Source organism: Tenebrio molitor, chromosome 4 (genome assembly GCF_963966145.1).
Source record: "Tenebrio molitor chromosome 4, icTenMoli1.1, whole genome shotgun sequence".
NCBI lineage: Eukaryota > Metazoa > Arthropoda > Insecta > Coleoptera > Tenebrionidae > Tenebrio > Tenebrio molitor.
The window spans coordinates 27654681-27672442 of NC_091049.1; the positions used below are offsets into that span (position 1 = coordinate 27654681).

Consider the following 17762-nt stretch of genomic DNA (forward strand, 5'->3'; position numbering starts at 1 on the left):
TTTAATGTACCTAAAACATTGCAAAGAGAGAAAAAAACATAAAGATGTTTTGTTTATAAATTGTAGGTTATGTCAACATGCTCTAATTACAACTGCCAATTTACACTTTAAAAAAGCAAAACAATTGACGGCTTCTAACGCCTTCCCAGCCCAGGACTTCATTTGAACGACCGATATTATCATACGAGTCTTATAAGAAGCGTTTTGTAGAGATATTTTCATATTTGATGGCGGAAACAAAAGACTGAGAAATGTCACAAATTTGTATTGTCAGTGCCAAATTTCTCAAAGACGTTCGTGATTTCGACAGAAATGCAGCAAATTAGCAATAAGAAAGTTATTCATCGTCGAATTAGAGACAAAATTTGTAATCCGTTTGATTACGAGTATACGAGAATAACTTTTCCCTTTGAACCACTGACAAAAATTGGTTTCCTTAGAATTTATTTTTTCAATCAATTTAGCGAAAGTTTAAATTTACCTAGACATTCCTTTTTACGGCGTTTATGACAAATTTGACACTGACAATACATTTTTGTGACATTCATCAGTCTTTTGTTTCCGCCACCAAATATGAAAGTACCTCTAGCAAGCACGGGTTTATACCTATATTATAATTCAGAATAAGTGGCATCGCGGTAGGCTTTGGAAATTCAAATTTACGTTGGCAACAAGGCCCTTGCTAATAATACCCTAGTTTCGATGCTGTTGGTAACCTTCGCTTTTAATTTGGCCTTGATATTATCATTGGAATCGTTTTGTGTTTATTTTCTTGTTATAAGTAGTGATGGATAAATGACCGGTCATTTATTTTTGGTCAAAGTTGACCGGTCCTTGAGCGGTCAATTACCAGTCATTATTGGTGAAAAAGTAGGAATTAGTTAAACATCACAAAATGATTCTTTCAATGTCAAGGATTATTTTAATACCAAATAATGGTTCTTAATTAAATTTTTTATAAGATTTATTGATCGATAAATTATTGTTCTAAAATTGTGTAAGTGAGGTTAAGTTTGAATTGTTTGAAGTTATACTTTAATTTTTCTTTAACATATTTGCTTGAATTTGAACTTTTTGTTAATTTAAAATGCTTTAAAACTTTCAACACAACTGTGTGTGTGTATTTTCAGTTTTTTAGTTTCTTTTAAAATACTTAAACATTCCTTTAGAATTAAAAAAAGTAAGTGCATAAGTATTTTATGAAAATAAAAATATATCGTGTCATGTTAAGAAGACACAAAAACGATTGAAAAACAAAAACCACTTCTTCCTATTAGATAAAAAGCTTAGGTAATCGTTTTCCACAATGATCTTTATTAAAGTTTTAGATGTTTCATTGTCATAATTTACTTATTTATTGTCATAATCGATTTCTTCGTTGTCAGCAGCTATGTAAATGACATCAGACAACCCAACATACCCTCATCTCATCAGTCAAACAGTCATCATATCCTATAATCTTCAACATTATAAGCGGGAAATTTAAATTTTAAAAATGACTGGTCAAATACGTCAAGTCATTGACAATTATTGACCAGTCAAATGGGTCATTGACTAAGTCAATTACCGGACCTCACAACACTAGTTATAAGTATTTGGAATTTCCTTGTTTCATTTATGAAAAGTGTATTATTTGTCTGGGGGTTATCTCTGCTGTGGGTGAAAACCATGTCAAAATTATGTAACGCATAACCTCAGAATAAAGTAATGACGGTTTCGCATGTTTACTAAATTTTTTGACATAACATAAAGCTCACTTTAGAGAATCAACGCCTACCGCGATGCCACTTATTCTGAATTATACTATAAAATAAATTCATAATGGATTGGGTATTTCAAGGTCAAATAATTTTATTTTTTGGCTATGTGATTATGTCTTAAAATAGTGAGATGCAGGATGCAGGGAACCAACATAATGTAAATTTAGCGTAGTAAATTCAGTATGGATTTGGTATTTCAAGGTCAAATAATTTTATTTTTTGGCTATAATCGATTCACGCTGAATGTGGATAAGGGGTGGCTATGACATCTGGTAACATTGTTGGTAGTCTAGTAGCTGTCTTGTAAATAGTGACATGTAGGGAAGTAACCAACCAACATAATGCGAATCTATTTAGCAATGCTCAATCCAACGTGAACGGTGTATAGGTCATGCCAATACCAAATAACCACCATTAAGTTGGTGAAAACAAAATTACACAAAGTGTACTAATGGCAATTATGATATTCCTAGGATGCTAGATCAATCAAATCTAAGTACACAACGTTGCCGATTGATTTTCTGGGTAGAATGCAATATTGAAACACAAATTTTATAAAACTTTGGTAATATTAAGACACGAGTTAGATTTGCAGCACGACTGTCGCAAACAGGTAAATGACGAGTAAATGAGTGCTCTTAAGTTTTATAAAACGAGTTTTTGGATATTATTTTTTCTATGCATGTTTTTTTACAAATAAAATACCTAAATTTTTGTAATTTAGGGAATTTTGTGACAGTTGGTGACACTTTTATTTCAAAGTTGACATTTAAAGTAAAATTTTAAATTTGAATCAAGTAGACTATACATAATTGCCATTTCTCACAAGTGCAATTGCAATTAAAGATGAATTATTCGGAAATCTCTTGCACTCTTGCAATTATTCAGAAATATGGCAGATAGCAGTAAAATCCGAATTTTAACCACTGCACTTTTTCAAAAAATAATTGTATAATTTGAATGATTTTCCGTATCTCATCTGAAACCATATAACAATAACCTCAAATTCACACTGACATTCTAGATTTCTGGTTTGTTAATGGTTTATAAACGCATTCACAACGAATGCGTCAACAGCCTTTTTAAAACAGCAAATTAGAAAAACAATTTACATTGATAACCTCGATTTAAATAAATTTATGGGCGTCAATCATAACCTACAAATTTTAGATGTGCATCTGATATCGTGCGTTCTGTTAAATTTATCCTCAAAGTTGGCGTTGGAGAGTCGATTGAGAACGCACCGGTCGTGTAAAAGCGTAAGATTTAAACAGCTGATCCGTGATCCGTTATCTGTATAGTGCGTTCAGAATCGAGTTTTCAAGGCCAACTTTGCAGAGAAATTTAAAAGAACGCACGATATCAAGTGGCCGTCGCAGCGCAACTTGACAGCATATATCTATATATGCTTGGCAGTCTTGACACCGCCATATTGCGATGTCGCTGCGACCGGGGTTTGCGACTCGATTTCAAGTCGCTAAATTTTACCGGCGCAACGGCGTCGCAACTACGAGAGGATTGCGACCGTGCTACGAACGTTTGCGTCTATCACGTGGCGTGTCATTCTAGAGCGTTACTTTGTATTACATTCCATTGCATTTTGTACGTTAAATTATTGTTAAGATATCAATATGGAAAAGCAAACGTAAGTATTGTATAATTTATTGCGACAGTTTTTACTCTAATCGACGGCAAAAAAAAAACTTAAATTAGTGCTTATCTTTGTTTATTTTAGCTATAAAAAAGGTCGCCGCGCCAAGAATTTTACACACTCCGAAACAAGTGTTTTGGTTACGGAAGTGGAAAAACGAAGGCAGGTTTTGTATGGGCCGCTTCGAGGGCCCTCCCTGACTCAATTTCATCGAGACAGGGGATGGGAGCAGGTCCTCAGTTGTGTCAACGCGGTGGCACCCACATTAAGAACAGTTGGGGATCTGAAGAAGAAATTCAAGGATCTAAAGAGCCGCGTCAAAGCAAAAGCAAATGTGTACAAGCAGGAGGTGGAAAAAACAGGAGGTGCATACAAAGTGCCCCCTTTCAGTGCTCTAGAGAAAAAAATTCTTTCCTTTCTTGAGACTGAAAGTAATGAGGGAACTTCATCGAGGAAAAACCTTCCACAAAACTGGTAAGATCATAAATATACAAATAAATATGATTTACTCAGATTTATTGAGTTTGCATTATTTTGTTGAATCATATTGTATGTTCTGTATAGTTTTGAAGAGCAATCCTCTTCCAGTGCAAATAAAGTGCCTCCTCTCACTGATCTAGAGAAAAGAATCCTTTCTTTTGTTGAGACTGAAAGTAATGAGAGAACTTCATCGAGGAAAAACCTTCCACAGAACTGGTAAGATCATATTGTATGTTCTGTATAGTTTTGAAGAACAATCCTCTTCCAGTGCAAACAAAGTGCCTCCTCTCACTGATCTAGAGAAAAGAATCCTTTCCTTTATTGAGCCTGAAAATAGTGAGGGAATTTCATCGAAGCAAAACCTTCCACAAAACTGGTAAGGACAAATATACATTAATCAGATTTATCTAGTCTGTATTGGTTGTATTATTTTATGTTCTGTATAGTTTTGAGGAACAATTCTGTACTATTTCTCCACCTGAGCCCCCTCTGGAGAGAGCACTGAGCCCAGAATCAATACATGTAAAAAGTGAATCCCGGTCGCCACCGCCGTCACCATTGGAAATTTTGGAAACTTCCACCACCTCAGAACTGTTGGGGCAGTTGGTGGAAGAGTTTCGTGGCTTCAGGGAGCAGTTTGGTCAGTTTCTACAGCTGAAAAAACGCGAGCTCGATTTAATGGAAGCAACTGCCAAATGCAAAAAAGAGCGAACGTGATAACTTTAAAAAAATATATGGTTTTAGTTGTATGAATTAATTTCTATTATGTTACTTGTTTGTTTTTCAATGAAAGAATTATTTTTGCCAGTTTTATTACTTCCTCCTTGAGATTGTTGTGAAAGCATCCAGAGGGACTATGAAGGTGTTGGGTAATGTGAATACAAAACATTATGCAACACAAAATACATTTGGATTATGAGCAACTTTACTCTCTGATTGTATGGAGTGGCTCTTTTTCACCCTTGGGCAAAAAAACATAGCCAATTCAACCTTTTATGATATCATATTTATTTCATATTAATTTTTTTACTCCAGGTGCAGTTACTATTTTTTGCACGGCCCAAAAATTTTAATCGAAAAAAACCAAAAGGTGAAAAATTATTTTTAACTGTCAACATGACACTTAAACTTAACCTCAGTTAAAAATAATTTACAAATTTTCGGCTTTTTTCAATTGAAATCGTTGGGTCGTGCAAAAAATAGTATACAGAGTGTTTTTGAGATGCGTGTACAAATTATAACCACGAGCTACTGGCTTGATGTAGAAGTCGGAAAAAATATTTAAAAAATTCAGTCAAAAAATAAAATGACATTTTTTGAGTTACAATTTTTTTTTAATTGCTTTTAGTCTTTTACACCACAACCTCGTAGGTAAAATTTCGGCACATTTTAAAAATACACCCTGTATATCATATTTTATAAAATTTACGCCAATGCGAAGTAACATCTAGGAAATATGCTTTGAAACAAGGAAACCGCGGCATACACAGCTAAAATATTATTGAAGTAAAAATCAGACTGCCAAAAAAATAAATAATTTGACCTTGGCGAGGAAAATCCAACATGAATGAACTTTACAAATTTGTCTTCGCTCATTTTTAATTTGTTATTGACAATTGAAATTTGAATCTTCAAATAATATAACATTTGTTGCCAACCGCGACAAAATACCCCAAATTTAAAAATCGATAGGTAGGTAATTATTTTCACTTTGACAATTCAAATCAAGGTGTCAACACTGTTGCCAATCTCATTTAGAAGTCGTGGCCTACTTTAATTATAAATTTAAATGTGTCTCCGGAAGGAGTACCCAACTACATCATTTGTGAGTCTAGCAAACGTGATTCTGTGCAATACGTGTTTCGATTTCTAGAGAGAATCAATCGAGTTTTCTTTTCTCACAATTTTTTTCCAAATATCCGAGGGGAAGAGGTGAAGAAGCAAACTCTTCAAAAATATCCACAAAATGGCAAACCTTACAATACTTGAAGACACATTGCTTATAAAATTATAAAAGAAAAATTAAAAAAAAACGAAGTTAAGAGTTTTTTAAAAAGTACTATGTAGCGTTTTATTCTCCTTTGTCTTCATCATAAAAACTAAAACATTTTTTTCTGCCAATGATTCGAACTTAAATTTAATAAACCAAACATAAAATTACATTATACGGGGAGGGCCAAATGAAATGAACAGAATATTGTTAGAGCTCCTGCCAACTCTCATGATCGATGACGCAGAAACCAAAATGCGTACCGAAGCGTCTGTACTATTCGAACTAAAAACATCGGTACCATTTTGTCACGCTTTACAGATTTGTGAGCTAATTTATGTTGATATTTATTTGGCGAGAAGCCGACAAGTCTTTAGATAATGTCGGACATTCTAATCCAAATCCTTGAACAATGTAAAATGCAAATTGCTCGCCACCCTGAAAATTTGAACTAAACGACCAACGTTTTTACGTTTCACTTATCAAAATTGGGCTCCGCTTTCGCGCAGCTTTTGTCAAGGTCATCGATCATGACAGTTGGCACAAGCTCTAGTAGAGGTCTTGGATTTTCTCATGGGCTATGAGTCATATATCGGTCTCAAGTAGGCGTTACAAACCGACCGCAAAACATCGTCATTGCTTACATTAGTTTTGTCTCTCTCTCTGGTCTATTTGTATGTACAGTCGCGGACAAAAAAAAGTACGACAAGTCTTATTCAGAAATTTAGTCAAAATTAAGTTGAGTAAACCGGGCTTACTATAATAAATAAATAAATATTTTAATAGTAACCATAGAAAGAGTAAACAGACTTACATTAGCGAAAAAACATTGTCCTACTTTTTCTGTCCGCAACTGTATGTATTTGAATTTGAAAGTAGTCGACGCCTTCGCGCAGATATTTCCAAGGTCACATCCCATGAGAGAATCCAATACCTTTACTATTATTAAATTGAGTGAATTCTTTTATGTTCGAAACTACCATCATCTGCAAAATAACCACCCCTTCTTTTTTCAAAGAAATTTGAGTTGCGCGAGGCGATAGCGTGGACCAACTAAATTTCTCTCTGAAAGTCCTTTCGACTTTATCAGTTAAGCTTACTATACAACTATCGAACTACATATCACATTGTTCTCAATTTTCTTAAGCCAAGACTGAGGAATTTCAAAAAGAACTTAAGCTACTAATCTCATAATCTAGAGAAAACCAGATGGAGGTGAGGTTCGCGAATTCAAGATAACGCTCAGTTTAACAAATTTATATCTTAAGTAAATTTTTACATAAAATGGCCTTACTTATTAAAGGTAGTCACGTATAGTCAGAAACTAATTACAGTAGAAACAAAATTAAAATTGGTGAACATTTTAAGGGCCAGTTTACACAAACGAAATAAAGTTAATCGTAATCAAATGCGAGATTAACTGAACACGCGATCAGATTGAACCAATCGAACTTTCGGATTCATGAGTTAATCGCCCATTAAAATTTAATTCCAATTAAATATTTAATTTGCTTTCTATAAACTGGTCCTAAGTCTTTTAAATCATATAAATAAACAAGGAGTTATTTTTAGGAGACATATTAAGTCTATTATGTAGCGAAGTAATTAAAGTTTTAATATATCGGGGTATTTCACGAGTGATAATGAGCCCGATGGAATTGAAAATGCAACCCACAATACATTTCCAAAGTTAACGTGGGTGTTTTAAATGCCAGGTTGTGATTTGCTTCTTAGTTCAGGAGTAGAGACGATCACAAAAATATGAATGCTAAAATTTTTGAGAAATGAGTCAAGAATTAATTGCTCCCAGCACTAAATGATGTTCCATTTGTATTTACTGCGATTTGTTGCATTTATTACACAAATTCTGTCTTTTGTCTTTGATTTCGATCGTTTTTCTTTTATTGTTGACACACGTGTCTCAAACTCACAAACAAATGCAACATAACATCAATAATGATCTAGGGGAAATCTAGGGTGAAGCTGAGATAGAACTGGACCAAATGTCAATTATTTTTAATATACAGTTTGGTCTTTTTCAGTATTTTGACACTGACAATTGATTATACAAAAAAAACGGACTATATAATCTGTTTCAAAATCAAAAATCCACCAACAGTGCATTCTACCTCGAAAATACAACCGACAACGTCGCCGACTTTTGTTTTTAGTGTCTGCAAGTGTCAGAAAAAAGTGGGGTTATGAAAGAAAACTGTTGGACAGTCGTTTTGGTCGTAGTTCATCGTGTTTTTTATTCTCATTTTATTATTTCACTCAAAAAGTATGATATGGTACTGGTAGCTAAAATCTTTTTGTACATAATAATTATTTTTTGTTTCATTTCAACAGTTCAATGTCAAATTTTGGCGGGAGGTTGAGCCAACCCAAAAAAATTAAACTTTTTCTAGGGATTTCTTTTTTTCTGCCAACATAATTCAACAGGTGGTGGATTTTTGATTTTGAAACAGATTATAGTTTTTAGTTTTTAAATGTATGAAAATACCATCTCGGGCACTAGGTGCACAAATCATAAATTTTCTTAGGATCAGAACAAAGGTAGTAATCCTTTATTAAGATATATTGATTTTAATCTAAATCCAAAACTTACGAGGATTAGAGACTATTGTTTTTCAAAACATAATAGTTATAATTGATCTGATAAGAACAACGCAACGTAACAAACATTTGTTATGTACAAATTGTCACTAACTGGTGTCCGATTGCAAAGTTTACAGTGTATCAATTGATATGTAACTCAGTAAAATCTTCAATTTACTTCTTTTCGGGAGAAGGGTTCAAGGAATCTTCATTTGTTGCCTGAACGATCAGTTTTGGTAACAACTAACTTTACAAACCTATCAGTAGAATCTTGATCTGTTTTCATTTTGGATTTGACAATTAGTGACAAATCGTCAAGAAGTAGAAGCAAACTTATTATATCTAATAATAATTACCTACAATTAGGAAACGTCCGTAAACTTTGCCCAAAATCGGAAACTTTTCCTCAAGGTTAACATCAACACCGTTGCTTCAAAACTGACGTTTGTTTGACATTTCACCAAAAAATTTGCTTACCAGTGGTGTCGCGTTTGGCAATAAATCTATACATTTTTTTTCTTCGTCATCAGATAATAATAATAATAAAATGCACAATTAGAATTCCAACGTCTAAAATTCATGAGGTATGATTTATTCATTCCTAATGAAAATTTGAGTTTGTCCATTTGTCAGTTAATTGTTTAGTTGACAATACCTATGAAATAATTTTAAAAAATGTCATTAAATTTTGACGTTAATTCTAACCTCTCTCGTAAGAAGGTTTCACACTATGAAAAAATTCTAAAAATGTGTCAATTTTATTCTGACAGTTCCTGTTTTTTTTGCAACCAACTGTAAGTAATTAATTACGAAATGTAAATTGCAGGATAATCATTTTTGTGTCTTCCTTGGAAATCTACAAACACAAAGGGCCAATTGCCAGTTTATAGAAAGAGAATTAAATATTTAATTTCGTTTCTGTAAACTGGTCCTAAGTGAATTAATTACAGTGTGGTGATAAAGTAAGGAACAACATTTATAATTGCGTTATTTAATGTTTTCAAGCAAAACACTCGGACAGAGCAATTTTATCCTTTAGTTGGCCACCTTACGACATAAAAATTTTACTTATGACGTCATGTATTTTTGCACAATGACGTCATCATGGTTTTTTTTTCAATAACAATCCCATTTTTTTTTGTTTTTTATAGATGGTCCAACTACTTAAATCATGGTGTAAAAAAAAATTGCTATGTACCTTACATTACAATTTTTTTTGAGAAAATGACAATTTTTATAAAAAAAAAATTGGAATAAACAATTGAGAAAAAAGGAAGACGTGAAAACAAATGTAATTTCAAAGAAAAATAAAAACGTTAGTTGTAAATATTTTAAACAAGTATCTTTAATAATTGTGGATTAATTCTTAATCAGCGAAGATCTGATCGTTCTTATCCAAGGCTCTATAAAAGTGTCATGTAATGTAATATTCTTTTGTATTCTGTCTGATTATTTACTGATTAGGAGTTTGTTAAAGTTAATCGACACAGTAAAGCAAAATGTATGTTTAAAATCGAAGTGGTGCAGAGATGCCTGGTGTAAGTACCTATAGTTTATTTTGAAAATATTTATGTAGTAAAAAAATATAGATACAAATAAAAATAAAATAAATATTATCGGAAATTTTTGTATTATAAAACAAAAATGTTTATGTAATTATGTTATTAATATAACAAATAAATTATTTTATAAGCCGTTAAAATATATAAAAGTCATAATTTTTACACAGGAAATTCCGAATTTTATTTTTAGAATATATACAGGATGTATCTAAAATGCGTGTGTTTATTTTAACGCGCAACAGAGCTTGCTAAATGAAACGTTTTTTCTATTAGAATTTTTTTACGAAAAAGCGTTTAAATTGATTTAAATAAATTTTTAAAGTTTTCTGTGGTAATAGAAACGGAGCCTTGTTAAAAAAGTTACAGTGTTATAGAAAAAATTAAATAATTAAAATTAACAATAGAGACTAGTTAATCGCACAAAACGACTCGTTTGGTGACAATTGTGGGGCAAAATCTTGGAAAACTTTTGCGAATTTTGTAAAATGTTATAGAGGAAAGTTTCATAAATTAGTGAGTTCTTTCACTGGTTAAAATTAACACACTTATTTCAGATACACCCTGTATAAAAGAACTGAATTGTCTCGATCGTCAATGTGTCTTGGATATTAAGAAAACAAATTACATATTTATCATATTATTATACGTATAGTCTATTTTTTAATCAAAGAACCACAACACCGCAATTTACACCCAAAATAGAGCTGACAACATAGGGTGAAAAATCTCATCATATAAAAATTGAAGTTATGAAGTTAATAACAACTAATTTGAGAGTTTAATAAATGTCGTACACGTTCAAATTTTAGATGCGAGTTTGCGTACTTTCAAGGACAAGGACATTAAAAATGACAGACGTTGGCTGGTATATAGCCAATAGATATCATTAAATTCCCTAAATTTAGTAAAATTTTATATTTGCAAACCTAAATCAACAGGTCGTGGTTCTTTGATTAAAAAATAGATTATACAGTGTGGAATAAAATGATTTACATCTAGTTACCTTTAGAATTTTTGCACATGTAAATTTTCCTGTACCGCTCTACTTTTTTTTTTGAAGTGCCGAACTATTAGTTCTGTCAGTAAATGTCATCAATCGAATTGACAATTGTTACAATTAACTAAATTGAATTAACAAACGTTGGTGGCCACTTTCAACACTAGCTGTGACTTGCTTTTGTTAGCTCCTTTTTAATTTCAAATCTCTACTTTGCATTCATATCATCCCTTCGCAATAAATCACATTTGGAATTTTGGAATATTTTGAGGTTAGGCTTTCTTTTTTTTGTACAGCGGCCTTTCGTATTTTTACAAGGGTAATGCAAAGGTAACTAGATGTAAATCATTTTATTCCACACTGTATATCTACTTAATTATTAAGAATTAAAATCTTTGACACTTGTATTAGAGCATGTTGACAGCCAACTTAAAATTTATAAACAAAAAATCTTTCTGTTTTTTCCTTTCTTTGCAATCTTTTACATTAAAAATATGTAGGATAATTAACGTTTACTCGAAGCAAATAACTAAGAGCTCCCTTTGCTGAAAACAAACATGTTCAATCATGTGCCGATTAATGTCATTCGCGTCGAAGGGCGGGAAATTCAAACTTTCAAATGGTTTATTTTTTCAACGTCTTCTTAGCCCAGGTTTTCATTTGAACGCATGATAATTATAAGCTCTACAGGATACTTCTTAAATGCAATGAAACATCAAACTTTGAACGATTTTCATTTCTCGTTCAAGGTCTTTCATTATTTTCGTAGCATTTGGTGAAATTAACATCGAAATTAAATTTCAGAGTTCAAAACAGATCGCACCACGGAAAAAAGCAAATGTTTCAAGACGCTTTTCCACGGTAAGTACTTTTTGTTGGAAGAGAAACGTCAAAATAAACACACAACTTATGGGCCGTTATCAGTTCTTTCTGCGTGTCAAAACGTTATTTATACAAGTTCCACGGTTTTGTAAAAATAGATCAGATTATTTTCTCCAAAACGTGCTGAAACTACACTCGCTTGACAAACTTTTGAATAAAGTTTATCTTTTAGATCTTTGAAAAAAGAAGCGGAACCACTGATCGGGGTAAAGACTACGAACATTTATACATCGCACATTTGATTTTGAAACTGATAAAAAATGACAACATCGAAGATTTTTCAATATCTTCGAATAACAAAAAATTCGGAGATTTTGACGACGTGGTCCTCGAAATAAAATATTACAACCAAAACTCACAAACCTACGCTTTGCAGTTAAAACACATAAACAAGAGAAGGGTACTGACTGTAGCCGGATTGACTGGCAAAAATGGCAATTTTAGTATCACAAAGTACATCAAAGGATTTAAATTTGTCGACGACTCCGTCAGAGTTATTCTTTTTACCAACTCTCTCTTTAACGGATCCGAAGGACAAAGAATTAAATTCGAGCCGAACTTCATCATAATACTACATAAATCTCCACAAGATTCGCTCCTGGCAACTTCGGAGAAAGGACACTCTTACAAATTCACAATCGAAAATCCAGTCAATCTACCAGAACCAACAATGAAGTTTTTTGACAATTTTCTCGCTTACACAAATCAAATGAACGTTGAGGAACTCGAAGAAAGGACTCAAAGTGAATTTCAAAACATGTTCAGTTCCGAAGAGTCAGTTTTTAAAGACTACATTTACTTCGTCAACAACTGGAGTCTCGCAGAAGGAAAAAAAATGAAGTTGGGGAAATCGTGGGTGAAACGTGCGATTGCTCTTCAGTTATTAACACCTTTTATAAAACCATTGTCGTTCGCTCCTGGTCCAGTTAACGAAAACACAAAACTTCTACGAGAGGCTATCTCAAGATTTAGAATTGCAATTTTCGACAGAAAACATCGTAGAGAAGTTACGATTTTGTGGAAAGACTTCAAGGATGAAATCAATGATTTTACACTAGTTAATAAAATTAGAAAACAATATCAGATAAGAGTGGGTCATATTCACAGACTGGATGATTTGAGCAAGAAGGAACTCAGCAAAATGTTGTGGTTGATGGGAAAATGCCCACTGGTTGTCGATGGTAGAAGCAACATTTCTGCAGGTCTTAAACTATGTCTTGACGACAAGTTTGTCATACTTAGTCCAAATTTTCCAATTGATTCTTCTTCGAGCTTTCAAAATTTATCTGACTTGCAAGAGGACCCAGAGATGTTCCAAAATTTTCTAAACAATTTCACTTACTCACTGCCCTGTACGGAAACAGTGACTTTGACTGACCTGGATGTGGACATCAAAGACATCACCACAGATGAGCTACTGGAAATGTCAAGAAGTTACAATCTTGAAGACAAAGAAGATGAGACCTTGCCACCGCACTACATTAAAAGAAATTTGGGAAGAATCATGATAGACCCAACATTCTTGAACCAGATTTGTAGAAACAATCTAATTCTAATTAGTTCTGTCACAAATGTGGACAGTTTAAAACGCCGCTTCATCTATGTCACCTTTGTTAAATTAGAAGAGTTTTCCAACGATGTCTGCGACGACATCGTCACTTACGTCACCGACGGTGAATATTCTCAAAAGCAATTTGACGAATTGTGTCTCAAGAGACCACACACTCACTGCCATCACTTTCGATACGTCAACGACAACTGTCTAGAGTGGATCAGAAGCAAGAACTCTATCGAAAAGTTGCGAAAATATCTGCTGGTAGGTGACAGCTATGACAAGTATGTCATCAGCGAAACTGAACTGTTTGACAGCCCGTCCACAAATCACGTGAACATCATTTGCGCCAATCCCGGAATGGGAAAAAGCGCGTTGATGAAGAATTTGAAAAAGGACGCTCCTGCGACAGTCTTGAGAGTCTTGATCTACGCCAGAAATCATGCATCGTACTTTCGCAAGAAAGACCCCGACGCTGGAGCATTCGTAGACTACATTCTTAACGACACGCACAAGAAAGATGGAAATTTCAACAAGCGGATTTTGAAGATGTTGAAAACTAGAGGAAGACTCGAGTTTATCTGGGACGGACTGGATGAGATTTCTGAAGGAAGTCTGGTGGTCGTCAAGGAGATTATCAAGAACGTTTCGAAAAAGGGACACCGACAGTGGATAACTTCCCGCAACAATTTGAAAACTGAGTTGGAAAGTGAGTTTAACGTTTTTTCCAAAACGCTAACTCAGTTTGATGATTCGGAACAAAGAAGATACGTCGGCAACCGGCTAGACTTGTACGGTGATGATTTGACCAAGATTTTCCAAAAAATCAAGAAAACCATTCTGCACAACAACAATATTTTGGGCATTCCGCTTCAAATCTTCATGTTGACGGAACTGTTTGTCCAAGATGAAGAAAAGTACTGTGACTTGGTGAATGAGACATTCTCGGCGGCCGACTTGTACCAACATTTTGTCGACCAAAAATTCAAACTCTACTTCAAAGAGAAAGAAAATCAGGATGACAAATTTGACATAATTTACGCGAAAATCAAGACTTCAAAGATATCTGTCATAAACAATTACAAAAAGGTAGCTGCTGCGACGTATTTAGGAAAAGATCACTCAGAAGATGTAGGTTATCAAAACTTTTTGAAAAAAATCCAAAGCGATAAAGATCTTTTCGGGTTTATAACTTACGTGTCGGATCCCGAATTTTGTCACAACTCGTTCGGTGAATATTTCGCAGCTTTGTATATTTCGGAAAAATCCAGCGAGATCTTCCAATACAACGAGTTTCTGTACAACGAAGAGTACAACAACATTCGATTCTTTTTTGATCTAATTGTGTCTCAAAACAGCAAAGCTCACATCGCGGTGTTGTACAACAACTTTGAGCTTTTGATAGAATGTAATGAAGAAGAGTTGGTACGAAGGGACAAGATTGAGCGTACAGCTTTTGACTTAGCACTCAACAGGCGTAGAAAGTACCCTATTTTGAAAACTAGTAAAACAAACCATGGCTGTTACATTTACTATTCGAACGTAAAACTCGAAGGATTCAAGGATGTCGCTTTTCAAAAGATTTTGAACTTTCTCTGCGACTACAACGGCAACCATCAAAACTCGATTTTTTCTGCCAACAACTTCTTTCTGTTACCTCTTATTAGGTTGTCCGAAAAGGACAAAACGAAAATTTCTGAATTGAGAAACAAGTTGTTGCCAACTCTTTTGTTTTACGCGGTACTTGAAGATTCCACTGTTTTTGAACAACTGAAATACATACCTCTGGTAAAAACTGACTACCGCGAAACCCTCTTACACTTGGCAGTTACCTGTAAATCAGTCAACAGTTTAAAACGGATATTGTATAACGAAAACTACAAAAACTTCCTAACCGAACATACAAAACTTTTAAGCACAATGTGTAATTCCACATTTGGCAAAATTTTGAAAATTCATCAAATAGATCTGAACGTGGTAGACTCCGACAAGAAAACACCCTTCCACCATGCCTGCGAGAGCAACAATCTCGAAGCAATCAACTTCTTGATCCAATCTGGAGCAAAACTAAATACGCGAAGCAAAAATGGCGAAACTCCTCTGCACTGCGCTCTAGATTGTTGCTCCCTAGAAGTGACGCAACTGCTGATTCAAAATGGCGCCGATGTGAATATCAGAGATGCGTCCAGTAAAACCGTGTTGCACTATGCATGTAAAAACCGTCGTCGCGACCTTTTACAATTGCTGATTGAAAATAATGCAGATTTGAATGTTGCCGACGGAAGTGGCCAAGCTGCGATACATTACGTTTGTCTGAAAGGCTCCTCTGATACTTTGAATCTCCTGATTCGAAACGGAGCCAATGTGAATTTGACAGACAAGACTGACAAAACTCCGCTGCATTACGTTTGTGCAAATCAGCAAGTTTCTGACGAAGTTGTGACAATTTTGATCAAAGCTGGGGCTCAGCTGAATGCGTTAGATACAAGAGGTGACGCCCCCATTCATTACGCCTGTCAGAAGGGTTTTTCTGAGAAGGTGAAACTGTTGGTCAAAAGCGGTGCAAAAGTGAACCTTGGAGACAGAAAGAGAAGAACTGCGCTGCATTACTGTTGTTATAATAAGAAGATTTCTGACGACGTTGTCAAGTTGTTGATTAGAAAATCAGCACGAAAGGATGTCACAGACAAGACTGATCGTGCTGCTGTACATTACGCTTGCATGAGTGGTTCGCTTAACAAACTGAAGTTGTTGATTGAAGGGGGCGCCAGTGTCAATGCTACAAATTCATATGGACAAACGGTGTTACATTATGTGTGCCAGCACCAGTCTATTTCTCCATCTTTTATCAACATCCTAATTGACAATAAAGCAGATTTAAATGTTGCCGATGACTGTTGCCGTACCCCTCTCCACTACGCCTGTCTAAATGGTTTATGTGAAAAAGTGATATTGTTGATTCAAAATGGCGTCCGTTTGAATATCAAAGACGACGTCGGTAGAACTCCGTTGCACTATACTTGTGAAAACCCCAATATTTCGTTGGATTGCGTCGAAACGCTTATCAAGAACGAAGCTAAACTAAATATTATCGATAAGGCAGATTGTACCGCTATACACTACGCTTGCGCGAGTTCTTCACTCGAAAAACTGAAGTTGTTGATTCAAAATGGCGCCGATGTGAATATCAAGAATTCAGCGTCCAGGACAGCTTTGCATTTTGTGTGTGAGAGATCGTCTATTCCACACAGCGTGTTACAAGTCTTGATAGATAGCGAAGCAAAGTTAAATATTTTTGACAATCACAATTGTTGTCCGTTACATTACGCATGTTATAATGGTTCTTCTGAGAAACTCATCTTGCTGATTAAGAGGGGCGCCAGAGTGACTACTAAAGACAGCGATGACAAAACAGCTCTGCATTATGCTTGTCAGAACGATTTCTTTTCGATCAAGGTTGTCAGAGCTTTGCTTGAAAGGGGTGCACATGTGAATGCTGTCGACAGGGACGGACGTACCCCGATGCATTATGCATGTATCAATAATAATAGTCTCAAAATTGATACGTTATTAGGGAAACGTGCGAATCAGAATATTAAAGACAGGAATGGTAAAAAACCTTTTCAATATGCATCTCAGGATGTGTGCAATAGTCTTAAAAAACGTCGTTCTTGTTTATTATCGTGTATTATTAATTAATTAATTCATTAAATCTAATTTAAATTAAATCTTGTCTCATTCTACAAATGTTTGAATTTACTGTTGAGACTTCGTCCTCGAAATTTGGTACCAAGGTCAAAAGCAGATCTCTTGCAATAAGTTGAAATGTATTTTTTTTTTTTAATTAATACTACAATTATAATTCTGTATTGTTTCTCTTCTTTGCCTAAAGTACTAAGTAGTTTAGTTTTATTCTGTAATATCTAAGTCCCACTATTGTTATAACGGGTGACTATTAAAATTTTCACTTAGGGTTGGCTATGGATCATTCTTTGTTTTACGTTGCACCTTAGACACTGACAAGTTTGACATTTCAATAAATGTTTTCAATTGTACTGACTGACATTTGTCGTTTGTTCTTGCGTGCGTCTAAAGTAACAGAAAAAATAAAAACTCGTTCAAAGCCAACTCCAAGTGAAAATTTTAATAGTCACCCGTTATTTAGAGGCCTATGACAATTTTACCACCTTTGTACTTCATTCATGAAATTAAATTAGATATTGAAGTTAATTACATTTATGCACCTCGTTAAATCCTTAACCTTATCTTCATAGAAAAATGGACGATTAT

General features: G+C 34.3%; 2 protein-coding genes across 2 annotated transcripts; both read left to right on the forward strand.

Annotated features, from left to right (window-relative positions):
• Positions 1 to 2765: 2765 nt before the first annotated feature.
• On the forward strand, positions 2766 to 4694 carry LOC138128358 (uncharacterized). The gene is made up of 5 exons (XM_069044563.1): positions 2766 to 3405; positions 3496 to 3885; positions 3976 to 4107; positions 4160 to 4267; positions 4338 to 4694. The coding sequence occupies exons 1-5, from the start codon at positions 3392 to 3394 to the stop codon at positions 4606 to 4608; spliced, it is 915 nt and encodes a 304-aa protein (XP_068900664.1). The 5' UTR covers positions 2766 to 3391; the 3' UTR covers positions 4609 to 4694.
• A 5232-nt stretch (positions 4695 to 9926) lies between these two features.
• LOC138129533 (uncharacterized) lies at positions 9927 to 17596 on the forward strand. The gene is made up of 3 exons (XM_069045845.1): positions 9927 to 10017; positions 11843 to 11899; positions 12093 to 17596. The coding sequence occupies exons 1-3, from the start codon at positions 10009 to 10011 to the stop codon at positions 17169 to 17171; spliced, it is 5145 nt and encodes a 1714-aa protein (XP_068901946.1). The 5' UTR covers positions 9927 to 10008; the 3' UTR covers positions 17172 to 17596.
• The last annotated feature ends 166 nt before the right edge of the window (positions 17597 to 17762 follow it).

Bases quoted from the DNA above. Each gene is read 5' to 3' on its own strand.
- LOC138128358 (XM_069044563.1), top strand. The intron at 3,886-3,975 runs GTAAGATCATAA...TGTTCTGTATAG, and splicing joins AAAAACCTTCCACAAAACTG to TTTTGAAGAGCAATCCTCTT. The intron at 4,268-4,337 runs GTAAGGACAAAT...TGTTCTGTATAG, and splicing joins CAAAACCTTCCACAAAACTG to TTTTGAGGAACAATTCTGTA.
- LOC138129533 (XM_069045845.1), top strand. The intron at 11,900-12,092 runs GTAAGTACTTTT...TTTATCTTTTAG, and splicing joins TTTCAAGACGCTTTTCCACG to ATCTTTGAAAAAAGAAGCGG.